This window comes from Triticum aestivum, chromosome 1B (genome assembly GCF_018294505.1).
Source record: "Triticum aestivum cultivar Chinese Spring chromosome 1B, IWGSC CS RefSeq v2.1, whole genome shotgun sequence".
Lineage (NCBI taxonomy): Eukaryota > Viridiplantae > Streptophyta > Magnoliopsida > Poales > Poaceae > Triticum > Triticum aestivum.
Genome location: NC_057795.1, coordinates 681,224,558 through 681,240,300, shown reverse-complemented (window position 1 = coordinate 681,240,300; position 15,743 = coordinate 681,224,558). Strand labels below are relative to the sequence as shown.

Sequence of the window (15,743 nt, the reverse complement as noted above, 5' to 3'; positions counted from 1 at the left end):
TGGAAACTATGGAGGTAAAGAGAGCTTACCTGAAAACTGAGCATGATGGTTATACTTTCAACGTCAAAGTATACAATACACACACGTACACCTATTTTGAATGCAAAACTTGGCAAGCACTATGCAAGGCTTATGCATTTGAGCCTGGTATGGTTATCACCTTTGATATTCGTCCGGAAGATGATATTGAAGGTAATAGAGACATATGGGTCGATGTGCAGACGCCTCCAGTTCTACCATTATGTGAGTTCTTCTCAACTATATTTTTGTCTTTGATATTGCTTATTTCAAAAATAACTGACAACTAATTTCTATTGACAGCTTATCTCCATTCAACCAAACATGTCCGGCGCTTGGTAGACAGGACCTACTACTGTCCCGGAGCTGAACTAAACTGCGAGGAGATAAGTCATTATGTTTCATGGCTTGAGGATCTTCATACTGTCAAGACAAATTTTCTTCCTGCACTTAGAAATGTTAGTACTCAAAACGTGCGACCAATAGTGATGGTATTGAACTACGGTCACATCTATTTAGGAATGATGGTAAGATATTTACTATTTGTCCTCAGTGCATATTTTGCATACATATTTTTTTTGCTAAACTTTCATTGCTAAGTATATTAATTAAGTACTATACGATGTTCTTCAACAGGGACTCCCGATGACAGTTGTGCCTCAGGGGATCGAGACTAAAGGTCAGATGTCAATTGTTAGCTTACGGCCAAGATATCCTGCATTGCACATGAATGCATTCAGGATTTCTAGAAGCGATGAATGTTTAATAGTGAAAGATTGGAGGGAAATTGTTAATGATCGCAGAGAAGTACTAGGGGGCAGCAATGAGAAGCGCAGCCCACGATTAGGAGACAGGTTCATCGGCATGCTCCAGTATGATCAATCAGGAGAGCTATACATGTTCTATGCTATTTTACCAGAGAGAGAGTAGCTAGGAGGAGTGATTCAGCTAGTTCTTCATGCTGCTCTTAATTAGTACTTGTCCTTTTATGTCTGTGTTCTTCGTTCTGAACTTAAGTGATTTGCTTTTGTGTTGTTATATATGAACGCTTATAATATCATGACAATCATGTTGAACTCGATGATTGGTTCTACTAGAAATTCTATTTATATATATATATATATATGCATAACGTGTACAATGTGTAGTATCGTAAAATACCAGCAAACGAAAAAGAATTAAAATGGAAACACAAAATTAAATGAAAAAGAAATCATAAAACTAAAAACCCACCAAACCTTATAGTACCGGTTGGTGTTACCAACCGGTACTAAAGGGCTCCAGGCCCCCGGAGCTGGCTCGTGCCACGTGGTTGCCCTTTAGCACCGGTTCGTGCTGAACCGGTACTAAAGGGGGGGGGGCCTTTAGTGACCACAATTTAGTGCCGGTTATGTAACCGGCACTACAGGGCCTTACGAACCGGTGCTAATGCCCGGTTCTGCACTAGTGATGCCAACATAGAGAAAGAGAAATATCTCACAAATGAGTGATAATGTGATGAAGGTGCCTGTTGTGAATACAATGGCATAAGCATCAGCAAAGTTTAGATGTCAAATGATGGTGTCACATGTATTTCTAATACAAATAGTGTAGATACCAACTTGGTTGTGACCCTGGAACTCTCTGTTACTTGGTGCCAGTAATAATATGACATTACAACATGAGAATACCACACTAATCAAGCAACAGCAACAAAAAGCAGCAACTCAACATCAATTATAGATAGCTGATAGTGACAAATTAAGCCACCCAGAATTCAAATCCATAAATCAATCAGCTTTGTCACAGCATGGTTGCCTAAAAAATGTCATCTGACTAAATCCCCACATATAACCATAGGTGCATTAACAACATCTAAACGAATAGCATACCTTCAACAACCGAGCACGTACGTGAGCTGTGAACTCCTTCCCGGAGCAACTGTGTGAGCCAAGCACGGGGGACGATGATTACAGTAGGCACGTCAACACACTAGATCTCCGTCAAATTTGAGATTCCTCCTCCCCATCGTGTCTAGCAGCTCGCATCTCGATTTGCTTTGGGGCAGTAGGATGGCGGCAGCAGAGTCGATCTAGGGAAGATTGGCGGGGTTGGCGGCGAGGCAAGGCCGCGGTGGTGACAGGAGCTGGCGGGGCGAGGCCGTAGTGGGGATAAGGGACGGCGGGGCGAGGCCGTCGTGGGGATAGGACGAGAAGGGGCGAGGCCGTGGTGGTGGTGTGGGTTGGGGGGAGGGGGCGCCGGGCGACATCGTGGCGGGAGAGGCGGTGGCGTGCTGCAGAGCAGGCGGCGGCATGCAGCAGAGCAGGTGGCTGGCGGAGAAAGCAAAGTGGTGGGTGCATGTGTCTCTCATGGTCTCACCGCACACACATCAGTGGAGAAAGCAAGTGCTGCCCGTTTCAGATCGGGATACATCCATTTTGCAAAAATAAAAGGGATACATCCTGTTGTGAGAAAGGGACTGATCTGAATCAACTGCTGCCCGTTCTTTTATTTTACTTTTCACCCGCTGCTCCTTATTAGTGTTCCCCTGGTTACTTTTTTTTCTTTTGCAAACCTCTGGTTGCTTTTGTGTGGCCTAATTACGTCACCCACATTAAACATATCATCGACCAAATGGATTATTGGGCGTGTCTATTTTGTTTTATTTTTCATATGGGTTCCTCTCGAAAGAATTATAATGCACGAGTCAAATCTGAATAAATTTTTATATGTACCCATTTGGTGAAGTAATAATTATATGGGTTCCTCTCAAATAAATTATGCGTTCACAAATTCATTTTTTTATTGATAGCCCTTTTGTTCATTTGATTTATATAAATTAATATGCGTTCACAAATTCAATTATTTTACTAATAGCCCTTTTGGTCATTCGATTTATATTAGCGGCAAACGTTATTCAATTCTTTTTTTATCGAGCGTCTCTGATATGATTCTGTGGTTCAGTCATCATCATGTTATAATACTAATACTTTTTTAATATTCTTGTTATTAAGCATATCAATATTTCTTTATCATCCAGGTCATCTTGTGGTCCCTGGATGTTAAATTATATGGAGTACTTCACAGGAGATAGTTTGTCCGACACTCCCGAATAGGTATATTTTGCATCGTATCATGATACTAATTATTTTGTGTTGTATCATTATTTGAAAACTAAGTCTTATTATTAGTACTTTACTTGAGGTTCATATGACAGATTACTACTTCACTTGAGGTTCATATGACAGATTTTAGAACAAAATTAGCTGTGATTTTAGTCGACTCGGAATTCAATGATGACGATATAAGAAACCGAGACTTGGATGATGGTGAAACCAGCACGGATCCCACCGATTGTATGATTGTCGAAAGACCTCCTAACAAACCCAAAGCATCCAACTCCTCGTCACAAGTTGAGCTCATGTCGCAATCATTTATCCTTTCGTTGTTTGTCACTCCAAGAAACGACGACTTAATAGATGAACTTTGCTTGATAATGTTGCTTAGTTGTTATTTTTACGTATTTTGTAATAATTAAAAATTACAATACATTTATGTGATCGTTAATTTTATGTGAAGACATGTGTATTGGTCGCGTATTACATGTGCGAGTTTTTACGTATTTTTATTTTGGAATTTTGGGATCACAACATTTCAACAATGGAAGTCTTTCACCCGTCAAACAAGACCTATGACTTGATCTAAAATAAATTACTATATTGAAATCAATGGGCGCGACACGCATTTAAATGTTCAGGTAAAAACACAAGACATAGTTAATGTTTTTTTGTAGTTTATTAAGCTACGTGCGTTGCACGTGCACGCTTACTAGTAAATAGTAAAAGTGAAAAAGAGTCGCGCCGTCTACTAAAATATTGACATCTCGGACCCACCAGGTTGTCAATATAGTAAATAAACGAGTGAATTAAATAAGGAGAGGTTGTCACCAAAGGATTTGTTTTTTGGGTCGAGCAACTATAAATCGGGCTTTAGCCTGCCCAGACTAGTATATGCGCAGCCCACGACATGCTAACACCGGGATCCAGCAGGTCTCGACTGGGATGTGGGAGACCCAACCTAGTTTTTTTTTCTTAAAAATGGCACAGCCAGATCATGTTACCTTTTTTATGAAAAAAATGCATAGCTCAGTTCTTATTTTCTACTCCCTCCGTATCAAAATATAACATGTTTCCTTAAAAAAAACACGTTTTGGTACGCTAAAATTGCCTAAAAAATGTCTTATACTTGAGAAGAATGCTCTGGCAAGACCAACATTACTATTTAACCCAGACAAGCAGATATGTGTATTTCTTAAAAAGGTAATGACTGTAAATTGTCCGAAAATATTAAATGGGCATGTCTACAACATTATTTCCAGCCCAGAAATCTGTGTATTTTTTAAAAAAAGGGCTGCAAATTCTCATAAAAAATTAATTGGTTTGCAATCCGCAACATTATTTTTCACCCATCCTGTAAATTATTAAAGAAAATCTCTTGCCCAAACTAAATGCGCAGCCCAATTTTATTTTTTATAACATTGCTCTGTTCAGCCAGCCCAACAAATGCGTGTACTCAGTAAAGAAGCAAATGGGTTGTAAGTTCTAAGAAAAAAAGAATAAATGGTTGCAACATGCCTGCAACATTATGTTTTCATACAACCCAGCAAATGGGCAATTCACTCTAGACTCACAATTGGGCTCGAGTTATTTTAGTCACACTTGCAAGTCCATCCTCGATTCACAACTGGGGTTTGACCTTTGTTGTCCCAGTTGCAAGTCCATGGTCGACTTACAACCCAGGATCAACCTTTTTTTTATCCCACTTGCAATTCCATGGTTGACTTACAACTCGGGACCAACCTTTTTTTATCCCACTTGCAAGTCCACCCTCGACGCGGAACTAGGGTCCAACCTTTTTTGTCCTAGTTGCCAATCCAAACTTGACTCGCAACTGGGGCTCGACCTTTTTTGAATCCCAATTACTAGTCCACCCTCGACTCGTCACTAGGGGTCCGACCTTTTTTGTCGTAATTGCAAGTCCACCCTCAACAGCGAACAAACCGCAGCTGAGCCAGCCCAACTAGCTAGGATACATTTTGTTTTGTTTTGTTTTGTTTTCTTCATGGTTTCTCTATTTTTTATTTTATCATCTTTTCTTCATTGGTTTTCCTCTCCATTTAATTTTTTCTATTTTTCAAAAGTTGATCTCATTTTTTGATTCTTTTTTCTTTTTTCATAAATTCACAAGTTTCAATAACTGTTCCAAAATTCATAATTTTTTTTCATTTTTCTAAAATATAATCATGTTTAAAAAATAAATAAAATACATTCATTTTTTCTCTTCTTATTTATCTACTTTCTCTATTTGGTTTTTTCTTGTTTGCTTTTCATTCTTTTGGTTGTTCTATTTTTCCATTCCTTTTTATTTTTAAAAAATCATGAATATTTTTTTTTGGAAATTCATGAACATATCTTTTATATCTGTGAACAAATTTTGAATCATGAATATTTTCTTTTAATCCATGAACAATTTTTGAATGCAGAATCAATTGTTTAGTGTGTGTTTGAAAATAATTTAGTGTGTGTAAAGAAATGTTGATTGTGTATAATTAAAAAAAGTTCACTGTATATTAAAAAATGTATACTGCAAAAAGAAAAATAGTGTGTACTCAGAAAATGATCATCATATATTGAACGATTGTTCACTTGTATATAGAACATTTTTGGTATTCTTTACCATTTTTTATAATTTGAAAAAAAAAGTTTATGTAAATTCGTGAATATGTTTCCCGCAGACCGCCTCCCGCTGCAGCTCCTCTGTCGTGGATTTGTCACGGCAGATGCCCTAGTGAAAGGACTTAGATGTGGAGCCATCGCAACTAGGTTAGCTTGAAGGGATTGAACGGGACAAAGGACACAGAGAGTTTACCCAGGTTCGGCCCCTCACCACGAGGTAAAGGCCTACGTTCTGCTTCTAGTTGTATTGCTTGAGTTTCGATTACAAGGGAGCGAATACGCTTGACCTAGTTCTCGATTGCTTGTTTCTTGAGTTAACCAGCCGCCGGGTCTCACCTTTATATACACAGGTAGAGACCCGGAGGCTTACAAAGTCCCGGCCGGCTCACCCAACGTGACCGGCTCGGTTTCTAACTAATCATCATGCGTTACAGTACAAGTCTTCACACAACGGTTCACAGGCCCAGATCTTGGGCCTTCACCAGGCTTGCCTCCAAGAGCCGTCGTCCTCATAGTCCTTCTTGGACCTCCTTGGACCTTCTTTTTGTTAAACCGCCAATGGTGTAACCCGGCCTCTCGTGGGCGGGTCATACCTCAAAGCTATATCCCCAACACCCTCCCCTTCAGGTCTCTAGCAGATCACCGGCGCCGCCCCAGGTCGTTTCCCTAGGTCGCGCAATCTCGGCCCAGGCTGCTCTCGTCTCAGGTCGCCGACGCCGTTCCCCAGATCGAGGGCACGACAACAAATGGAGGTCACCGGCAGCTAATCGCATCGCTTCAGGTCGCCCAAAGCGCGCTGCCATGGTGGGCGCTCCCTAGATGACGACAACGATGTCTTCGGGTACCACTCTTCAACCGGGGATATTTGTGGAAAGTCCAGAAAATGTTTGAACGATGAAATTTCGTACTAATGAATAATAATTGTCTAAAACGACTTATAATTTTTACACATAGCAACAAATAAAAATAGGGAAAAGACATCTTTTTTTTCTTTGTTTTTAGAGAGAGAGAGAGAGAGAGAGAGAGAGAGAGAGAAACACGGTGGAGAAAGAAAAGGAACCCGAAGTCGGTCGCTGGGTCACCCACTCGCTGGACGCTCCTAGCTAGGTCACCCACTTCCCCACCCAGCGCCGCCGCGGAAAGGGAATTGGGCGATGGCGATGTGGATGTCGGCGGCCACCCGCGCGATGCGCGTCCACGCGCGCCGCACCCCCGCCTCCTTCCTCCTCCGCGACTCCGCCCGCCCGGACCCCAACCGGGCGCTGCTGCAGGGCCAAGCGCCCGCGCCCCGCTGGTACTCGGGAGCCGCCGCGGGCGCCGATCCGCCGTCGATCCCATTCCCAGCGCACCTTGGCGTGGCCACAGTGCCGGACCTACATGTGTTCGTCGTCGAGCGATTCGGCCACTACCACAAGATCCTGCCCTCTGGGGTTCACTTCCTCTTGCCCGTCGTCGACCGCATCGCGTACGTCCACTCGCTCAAGGTGAAGCCCATCCGCATCCCCAACTATCCTGCGGTCACCAAAGATAACGCCTTGATCCAGTTTGGAGGATTGCTTCATCTACAGGTAATCCATCTCTATCTCTAAACCCTAGGTAATTAACTTGCTTAGCCACAAACTGAATTCAATTGGAAATGAACTCTGCAGATATCAGATCCGTTCCTTGCCTCCTACGCTGTGGACGGCAACCCCATTCACGCTGTCACCCAGCTTGCAGAGACTGTTCAGATGAGGGAAATCGGCAAGATGACCCTTGAGCAGAGCTTTGAGCAGCGAGACCAGCTCGACCGCAACATTATGGTACAACTCTCTCCATCCATTACTTGCTCCAAGGCACTAAATTTCCGCTCGCAGCATGCAAAGGCCTTTTTTTGAGTAGGACTAATTTTAACTAGCTTAAGTTCCCCATCTCCCATAACTATGTCCTTTACTTCCTCGATCCACAAAGTGTCCGAGATACGACCGATCAAGCATCTTATTTGTCACTATCAGTTTGAACAAACATTGGCAGGGGCATGTGATGAGTATGCCTTCCTTGATTGCTGCCATTAACTCAGCCTCACCACAGCTGGGTAAGTATCGGCAGGAACAAACAATCCGTTGCCCTCCCTGACAACGACTCCCACCCCGCCATCTTTGCTTGTAACATCAAACGAACCATCCACTGATGCAGCTACGGCCGGCTGAGCCCAACTTACTGCTGACTGTTGCTGAACAATTTTCACCGGCCGGCGTTGTAAGTCAATCTGTTACTTATAATAGCTTTCCCCTTGATCTGATCTCTGCCTTCATCATCTTTTGATCAACACAAGTGTACTCCAGTAGCTCTCAAGGAACCGCCTAGCTAGTAATATCAGTCGGTTGGAGGTACTGTTTTTCCATGGGTCATATCATTCCCTTTTCTCATGTTTGAATGGAGGTCTTCCGCAAATGAATTTCCATATAGGAATTATATAATGTGCCTGCAGATATTGATTGAAAGCTTGTCTCAATTGAACGAGGATGCAAGTGCCAATTCCTCCAAACGATAAGGAGTACTTTTGCTCTCTCTGATTCACCCGTTTTAACCAGCGCATCAAACAGCCATTCAGGACCTGTATCCAGCAACTCGGATCTCTCTCGGGTAGGGTCCTGACCTCTCGCATTGAATCCCACACAGCAGACGCGTATGGGCATGAAATAACAGCATGAGAAGAGGATTCCTCCGTCTGTCCGCAACGTACACATGTGTCCACCGGGTCTAAATGTCGGTGCTTCTTCAAAACTCTAGTTGGTAGCCCTCCAGTTAACAGTTTCCACACACAAATTTTCATATTTTGTGGCACTTGAATCTTCCAGAACATCCTCCATACAGGTCTTTCACCGGATGGCCTTGGACTAGTGGAAACCCCTCCCTGTTCCTTTAGATGATCCGCCACGGCAAGGTGATAAGCGCTCGGAACCGAGAACCTTCCATCTTTCTCAGGTTGCCACGCAATAAAATCATCTTGCACTTGAGCAGATAATTTGATTTTCTGTATTTCCTCCACAACAGCTGGTATTAGATATTGGTTGAGCCTCTCAGCATCTCAAACTCCATCCTGATTGATAAGCCGGGCAACTTTTGTTAGCCGGCATCGACCCTGTGAGGTAAGAGGTCTACGAGATATCCCCCTTGGGATCCACGGACCGCGCCAAATTCTCACGCTGCGCCCATTTCCAATCCTCCATATGACACCTTTCTTTAACAACTCCAGCCCATGCTCAATGCCCTTTCAAACTGCTGATGAGTTTCCGGTGAACACAGTATCAATCAGGTTTCCTCGTCTATAGTACTTTTCCTTCATCAATCTTGTACACAAACTATCTGGTCGCTCAATCAAACGCCAAGCTTGCCTCGAAAGCAAAGCCTGGTTAAAGAGGCCCATGTCACGAAAACCGAGACCACCTTGATTCTTTGGGAGAATTAATTTTTCCCATGCAATCCAGTGTGTCTTATGTTTTCCTTTCTCCACACCCCACCAGTACCTCCGGACCATCTTGGTCAGTTCATCACACACCGACAATGGAGTTTAAATACGCTCATAACATATGTCGGGATAGCATTAGCAACTGCTTTAATCAACACTTCCTTTGCGGGCGAGGACATAAATCTTTCGCCCCAGTCCACAAGTATCTTGGCCAATCTAGTTTGAAGTGTTTGGAATCGACCCTTACACATTCTACCTTCAGGAACAGGCAGCCCCAAATATCGATCTTCAAACTCCTGTTGTCGAACATGAAGGATATTTTTAACTAGCTCTTGAACATCTACTGGACAAGATTCCCCAAATAAAATGCCGCACTTCTCTGGATTTATTAATTGCCCCGTCCCTCCTGCATAGCGATGCAACACATCAGCAACAATGTTTGCTTGGGCCTCAGATGCCTTGAAAAAAAGCAGTGTATCATTCGCGAACAGAAGGTGAGAAATCCTCGGTGCCGTACGACAAATAGCAACCGGAGAAAGCCCACGCGTTCCAACTGCATCTAGTATCAAAGCCGACGAAGAATCAGCCACAAATAAGAAGAAAAACGGTGATAATGGGTCACCTTGGCGTAGGCCTCGGGATGGCGAAAAACGCTCCAGCAACCTTCCGTTAAATTTCACCGAATAGTCGACTGTCCGGACGCATTGCATGATCCAAGAAACCCATTTATTCTCAAACCCCATCCTTCCCATAGCCTGTTCCAAAAAAACCCAATCAACACGATCATACGCCTTTGAGAGGTGCAACTTGTAAGCACAACTTGCCCTCTCTGGATTACTTTCCTGCTGAATGTGTTGAATGCACTCAAATGCGATGAGCACATTGTCAGATATTAATCTCCCTGGAACAAATGCACTTTGGCACTCACAAATAATACCATCCAGCAATGGCCGGAGCCGATTCACTAAACACTTAGAAACGATTTCATGCTCTCCGGGTATTGCTTTTTAGGAATTAGCACAATTCTCGTTTCATTAACACCTTGCGGCATCACCCCTGGTGAGAAAAAATGTTGCACTTCCGCCTTCATCACGTCCCAATTATGCAGATAAAACCGTGCCGGAAAACCATCCGGTCCGGGCGCCTTGATAGGGCTGATTTGGAACAGCGCATCACTGATTTCCTTCTCTGTAAAGCCCCTCACTAACATCTCATTTTCATGTCATTAGTAACTTTGATGTTGAGGAGATCCAGGACTGAATCCACATCTAAGGTCGGATCCCTTGTGAAAACCTCCTTAAAATAAGATGATGCCATTCTTTCCATATCCGAGGGTGACGTGTACCACTCCCCTTCCTCATTTTTCAGTTTGGAAATATAGCTTCCATGAGCCTGCCATACTGCCCTTTGATGGAAAAATTGTGTATTTCGATCTCCCTCTTTTAGCCACATTATACACGAACGTTCAAGCCACATCATTTGCTCCCTATGTAGCAATTCATCCATCCTATTCGCCTTTTCTTTCAGCAATTCATGTGCAGCCCCATTACTTTGCAGTTCAGCTAGCTCAGCCCTAAGCTTTTCCAATTCCCTTCCTGACATCTCCAAACTTCGCACGGCTCCAATTCTGCAGCTCAATCATAACCTGCTTTCGGGAAGAGGCCACAGCGAAATGTATGGTGGTGTTATATATGTATTTTAGAAAAGTTCTTTCAAAATTATTAATGTCAAAGGAAGGAAATGGGTTAAGACTTAAGAGGGACTTGATACGATCGCCAAAAGAAGGAAATCGAACGAGCAAACGTAGAATGAAATCTACCTGTCCAGGGAGACTCTACATGATCTTAAAATGGTTAAATTCAAAGGTACCAATATAGTAATATATAGTGTGAGCTGCATTATGGAACAGAAAGTAGTTGATGTTCCAATGGATACGGAGGTGGCTGTCAACCCCCAAGGCCTTTGGTTTGAATCCCAGGCAACACATTGTTTTTTATGCATCTTTTTCGCCTTTTCACTCTAAATCCTTTCATGCTCTTGCAACACATCTAACAACACATGGTTTTGCAGAAGTCAATGAATGACGCAGCGTGCGAATGGGGGGTGGAGTGTATCAAATATGAGTTTTGTAAGTTTTTGTTTCTTCAACAAAACTGACACTAATATCATATCAAGTCAGCACTTGCGATTACTAATAAGTAATAACTATAAACTGTTCCATTTTAGGCATTCAATGGGAGCGAAGTAAGTCACTGTATGAGGTGCTGTCCACCAGCGACGACATGGGCGGCGTCTTGTCAGATGACAAGCAGGAACCAGTGCCGCATACCAAGCAAGAGTAGATGTGTTTGGTGTGGAAGTCGTCCCGGCACTTGAGTATCAAACAGTGGTGACTTTTGTTGCATGAGTTTTTGTTTGTGCACGGGGTGGAACAAGTGTGAGGAGAAGTGCAGGCTGCCTTGAGCTATGACTAGTTAAGCAAAATTAACTTGCTGTTGCCAACGGAGCTAGTCCTTTTTGGCTTGATATATCTCTCTGACATGTTAATTGGTAATGCCAGCCGTTTTAGCTTTGGATTTGCATAAGTAGAGTTCATTTATATGCTTGGTTCAGGGTTCTCTTTTTTTAAAATGATTTTGCCAGAGTTTTTCATAGATTCTGCACAGGTTTTTTTTTTTGTTTTGCTCGACTGATGGGCAGCGTCGATTGGACTTGCTGCTATGATTGTGAGTGAACAATCAACGACTGGGATTCACTTTGCCACCCCCTGTGTGATGGCCGCTTCTGGCAGCAACGCCCAGTCCGTCCCCTACTTCATCATCGTTCATCGACTTGGAGCAGGAGATGGAGGAGGACAGCATCTCATCTCATCGGAGATCCCTTCTTGATCGGTTCGCTCGTGATTTGTGTTCCCCTTTGTTGTGTGTCGGCTCAGTTTCCATGATTAGTTAGTGCAAACGCGTGTCGTGGAGTAGTTGGTTCAGTTGTTCTACTGCCATACCTTGTTTCATTGCCGGAGATTTCAACTTGATTGCCTCTGCTGCTGCTGCTGCTGACAACCTCAACCGGCGGCGATTCATCAACCAATGAGATGGAGCTTAGAGAGGTGTACTTACACGGCCGACGACACGCTTGGTCCAATGAGCAGCAATTTGCAACCAAGGTGAAGCTGGACGGAATGTTGTTCAATGAGGATTGGATCGCTGAGCGCCCCAATTGCTTCCTGCAGGCACTCCCCACCGACCTGTCTAATCACTGCCCCTTGCTGCTCACCACGGACGCCCTCTTTCAGCCACAGCACCATTTCTGTTTTTATAATTATTGGCCGACGCCTCGAGGGATTTCATGATGGTGGTGGCCGAAGCGTGGTCATGGCCGACGCCTTGATCTGATCCCTTCCTAATCCTTCATTGCAAGCTGACCCGCACTCAAAGCGTGGGCTTGTGGCCTTGTGGACGACCTGAAGCTTAGCGCTGCGTTCTCCAGCAAGTTCATCACACTCTACGGCATGCTGAAGATGAATTTAGACAATGCTCGCGCATTCAATGGCTTGGTGATGGTGATGCCAACACAAGATTCTTCCATGCCAAAGCTTCAACCAGGACGCTCTGCACGCTTGGCGGCACCTTCGTGTGCGGCTTGGGTGCCCGGGGCAGGTCCAAAACTGCCATGTACCAGATGTCATTGCCTGCCTGCCATTTGCGCAGCTGCTCGGGTTCGATTTCCTCCATCTTCTCGCTTTGTTTGGGCCGAACACCTTGCAGGGTGATCATGGCGCCGTGGTGCTCGAATGTCAGCGTCTTCTTGAGCCAGTGGCAGCTCATCGGGCTGAACTGCTCCAACCAATCCATGCCGAGCACTCTGTCGTATGCCCCCAAGTCCAGTTGGCGCATATCTGTGCTGAAGGTGTGCCCCTGAATCCACCAGTTCAACCCCTGAACCATACTGTTGCAAGTCATGCGCTCACCGTTGGCCACTCGAACCTCGACCGCTGGAACGGGCACGGATGGTGCTTGCACGCGCTCGGCAGACGACTTGGAGATGAAGCTGTGCGTGCTCCCCGAGTCCACCAACAGCAACATGACCTGATTGCCAACGAGCGCGCGCTGACGGATGGTGCGTGGCGACTCGGACCCGGCGACAGCATGTGTGGAGAGCACGCAGCACTCCGGAGCGGGCTCTTGTTCAGCCGGCATGTCGAGCAGGTCCAGGGCATGCACGACGTCGTCGCTGAGCACTTCTCGGTAGTCGCCGATCTGAATTGTCAGCAACTGGGTGGCCGGCTTGCATCGGTGGTCGCGGGAGTAGCGATCGCCACATTTGAAACAGAGTCCGTTGGCACGCCAGGTCGTCGTTGGGCACGGCAGCGCCGCCTGGGCGCCGTGGCGCCCCCACCGCCCGAGGAGGGAGGGGTGGAAGGGGTGGTGGTGGTGGTCGGCCCACAGGAATTATCCGCGGTCGAGCACGTTGCACGCCTGCCTCTTCTTCCACAATTCTGGCCAACACCACGGCGCGCGTGATGCTGGACGGCTCCTGCAGACGGACGGTGGCCCGCAGATCATCACGCAAGCCCAACAGGAACTGGGTGATGAAGAGCTTGGGGTTGAGCGTCGCGTCCAGGGCGAGTAGGTGGTACATGTGGGCCTCGAACGCCGTTTTGTACTCGGCGACGGTGCCGGTTTGACGGAGCTGCAGCAGCTTATGCATCTCCACTTCAAACTCGTCCGGCCCGAACTGGGTGATGATGGCCGCGGTGAACTCGTCCCAGGTTGGCGATCGGTGCGTCTGGCGAAACGCCTGGAACCAGTGCGCCGCGTGGCCGTCGATGTAGAGGGAGGCTGTGGTCACCCAGCTGTGCGACCGGATGCGGTACAGGTCGAAGTAGGCGATGCAGCGGTCAATCCAAAGGTTGGGGGCGTCGCTGTCGAAGTGGGAAAAATCGTGCTTGGGCGGCTTGACCGTGTACTCCTCGTGCGACCCGTGCCCGCGAACTGCAGAGGGGGGCGCGTGGGAAGCAGCGGCGGCCCGTTGTTGGCTAGGCGAACGGCTGGACCCTGAGGATGAGGGCCGCGCGCGTGCTCCATGGAAGTCACCGCGGAAGCCTGGGTTTCGCCCTCGTGGTTGTCGGCGTCGATCTATCGATGGTGCGCGTCGGCGGTCGGCGATGGCGGTGGGTCGCGCTGCTGTCGCACCTCGTCGACGTCTGCTTGCGTGAGGTCCAGCTGCTTGCGGAGATGCGCCAAATCGGAGGACACTTGCGTGTTGAACACGATCTGGGCCTCGCGGTGCTTGTCGCCCGCAAGCTTGGTCTCGTCAAAGTGGGTCATGAGCGCCTGCATCATCGATTTGAGCTCTTCCGTGGACTCCGACATGGCGGCGATGATCTGGCGAGTCTGAGCCGAAGGTTTGCTGGGTGGCGTCGTCGCACTCGCTCCAAATCAGGCCAACCTTGTTGGGGATTTCGCGTGGATCTCGCTGGAGCAAGTTCCACACCGTAGCGGTGGATGTTACGGCTCGATCTAGAGAGGATGAGCGACAGCGAAAAAAAATTTGGTGGGGAAATGGAGGCTCTGATTACCAACTGTCACAAACTCGGTTCTTCAGATCGGATCGGGGAAGGGAAAAGGGGATGGGAGCAGACTTGGAAGAGGGATTTCTTGCCAGGGAAGGAGAGAGTACAGAGTAGGTGAGGGATCAGGTTCAGATACAAATCTCGCGTGATCATCCTACTGGCAACAGCTGGCTAAATACCCATCGCTCCACTTGGCTCATTTGACTTACAGGTGGGTCCATGCCACATGGCAGAGGGGGTCCACACCATCACGCGTCCACCGCATCATCTACAGCCCACAGCATCATCATGCGCTCACCGTTGGCCACTCGAACCTCGACCGCTGGAACGGGCACGGATGGTGCTTGCACGCGCTCGGCAGACGACTTGGAGATGAAGCTGTGCGTGCTCCCCGAGTCCACCAACAGCAACATGACCTGATTGCCAACGAGCGCGCGCTGACGGATGGTGCGTGGCGACTCGGACCCGGCGACAGCATGTGTGGAGAGCACGCAGCACTCCGGAGCGGGCTCTTGTTCAGCCGGCATGTCGAGCAGGTCCAGGGCATGCACGACGTCGTCGCTGAGCACTTCTCGGTAGTCGCCGATCTGAATTGTCAGCAACTGGGTGGCCGGCTTGCATCGGTGGTCGCGGGAGTAGCGATCGCCACATTTGAAACAGAGTCCGTTGGCACGCCAGGTCGTCGTTGGGCACGGCAGCGCCGCCTGGGCGCCGTGGCGCCCCCACCGCCCGAGGAGGGAGGGGTGGAAGGGGTGGTGGTGGTGGTCGGCCCACAGGAATTATCCGCGGTCGAGCACGTTGCACGCCTGCCTCTTCTTCCACAATTCTGGCCAACACCACGGCGCGCGTGATGCTGGACGGCTCCTGCAGACGGACGGTGGCCCGCAGATCATCACGCAAGCCCAACAGGAACTGGGTGATGAAGAGCTTGGGGTTGAGCGTCGCGTCCAGGGCGAGTAGGTGGTACATGTGGGCCTCGAACGCCGTT

The 15,743-nt window shown here is 47.0% G+C and overlaps 1 protein-coding gene across 1 annotated transcript; it reads left to right on the top strand.

The window, feature by feature from the left end:
- The first annotated feature begins 6,801 nt into the window (after positions 1 to 6,801).
- Positions 6,802 to 11,765, top strand: LOC123148721 (stomatin-like protein 2, mitochondrial). The gene is made up of 4 exons (XM_044568215.1): positions 6,802 to 7,300; positions 7,382 to 7,534; positions 11,254 to 11,311; positions 11,410 to 11,765. Exons 1-4 carry the CDS (start codon positions 6,887 to 6,889, stop codon positions 11,523 to 11,525), a joined length of 741 nt encoding a protein of 246 aa, XP_044424150.1. The 5' UTR covers positions 6,802 to 6,886; the 3' UTR covers positions 11,526 to 11,765.
- Positions 11,766 to 15,743: the final 3,978 nt, after the last annotated feature.

Bases quoted from the DNA above. Each gene is read 5' to 3' on its own strand.
- LOC123148721 (XM_044568215.1), top strand. From the start codon at position 6,887: ATGGCGATGTGGATGTCGGCGGCCACCCGCGCGATGCGCGTCCACGCG. The intron at 7,301-7,381 runs GTAATCCATCTC...TGAACTCTGCAG, and splicing joins GAGGATTGCTTCATCTACAG to ATATCAGATCCGTTCCTTGC. The intron at 11,312-11,409 runs GTAAGTTTTTGT...GTTCCATTTTAG, and splicing joins GTGTATCAAATATGAGTTTT to GCATTCAATGGGAGCGAAGT.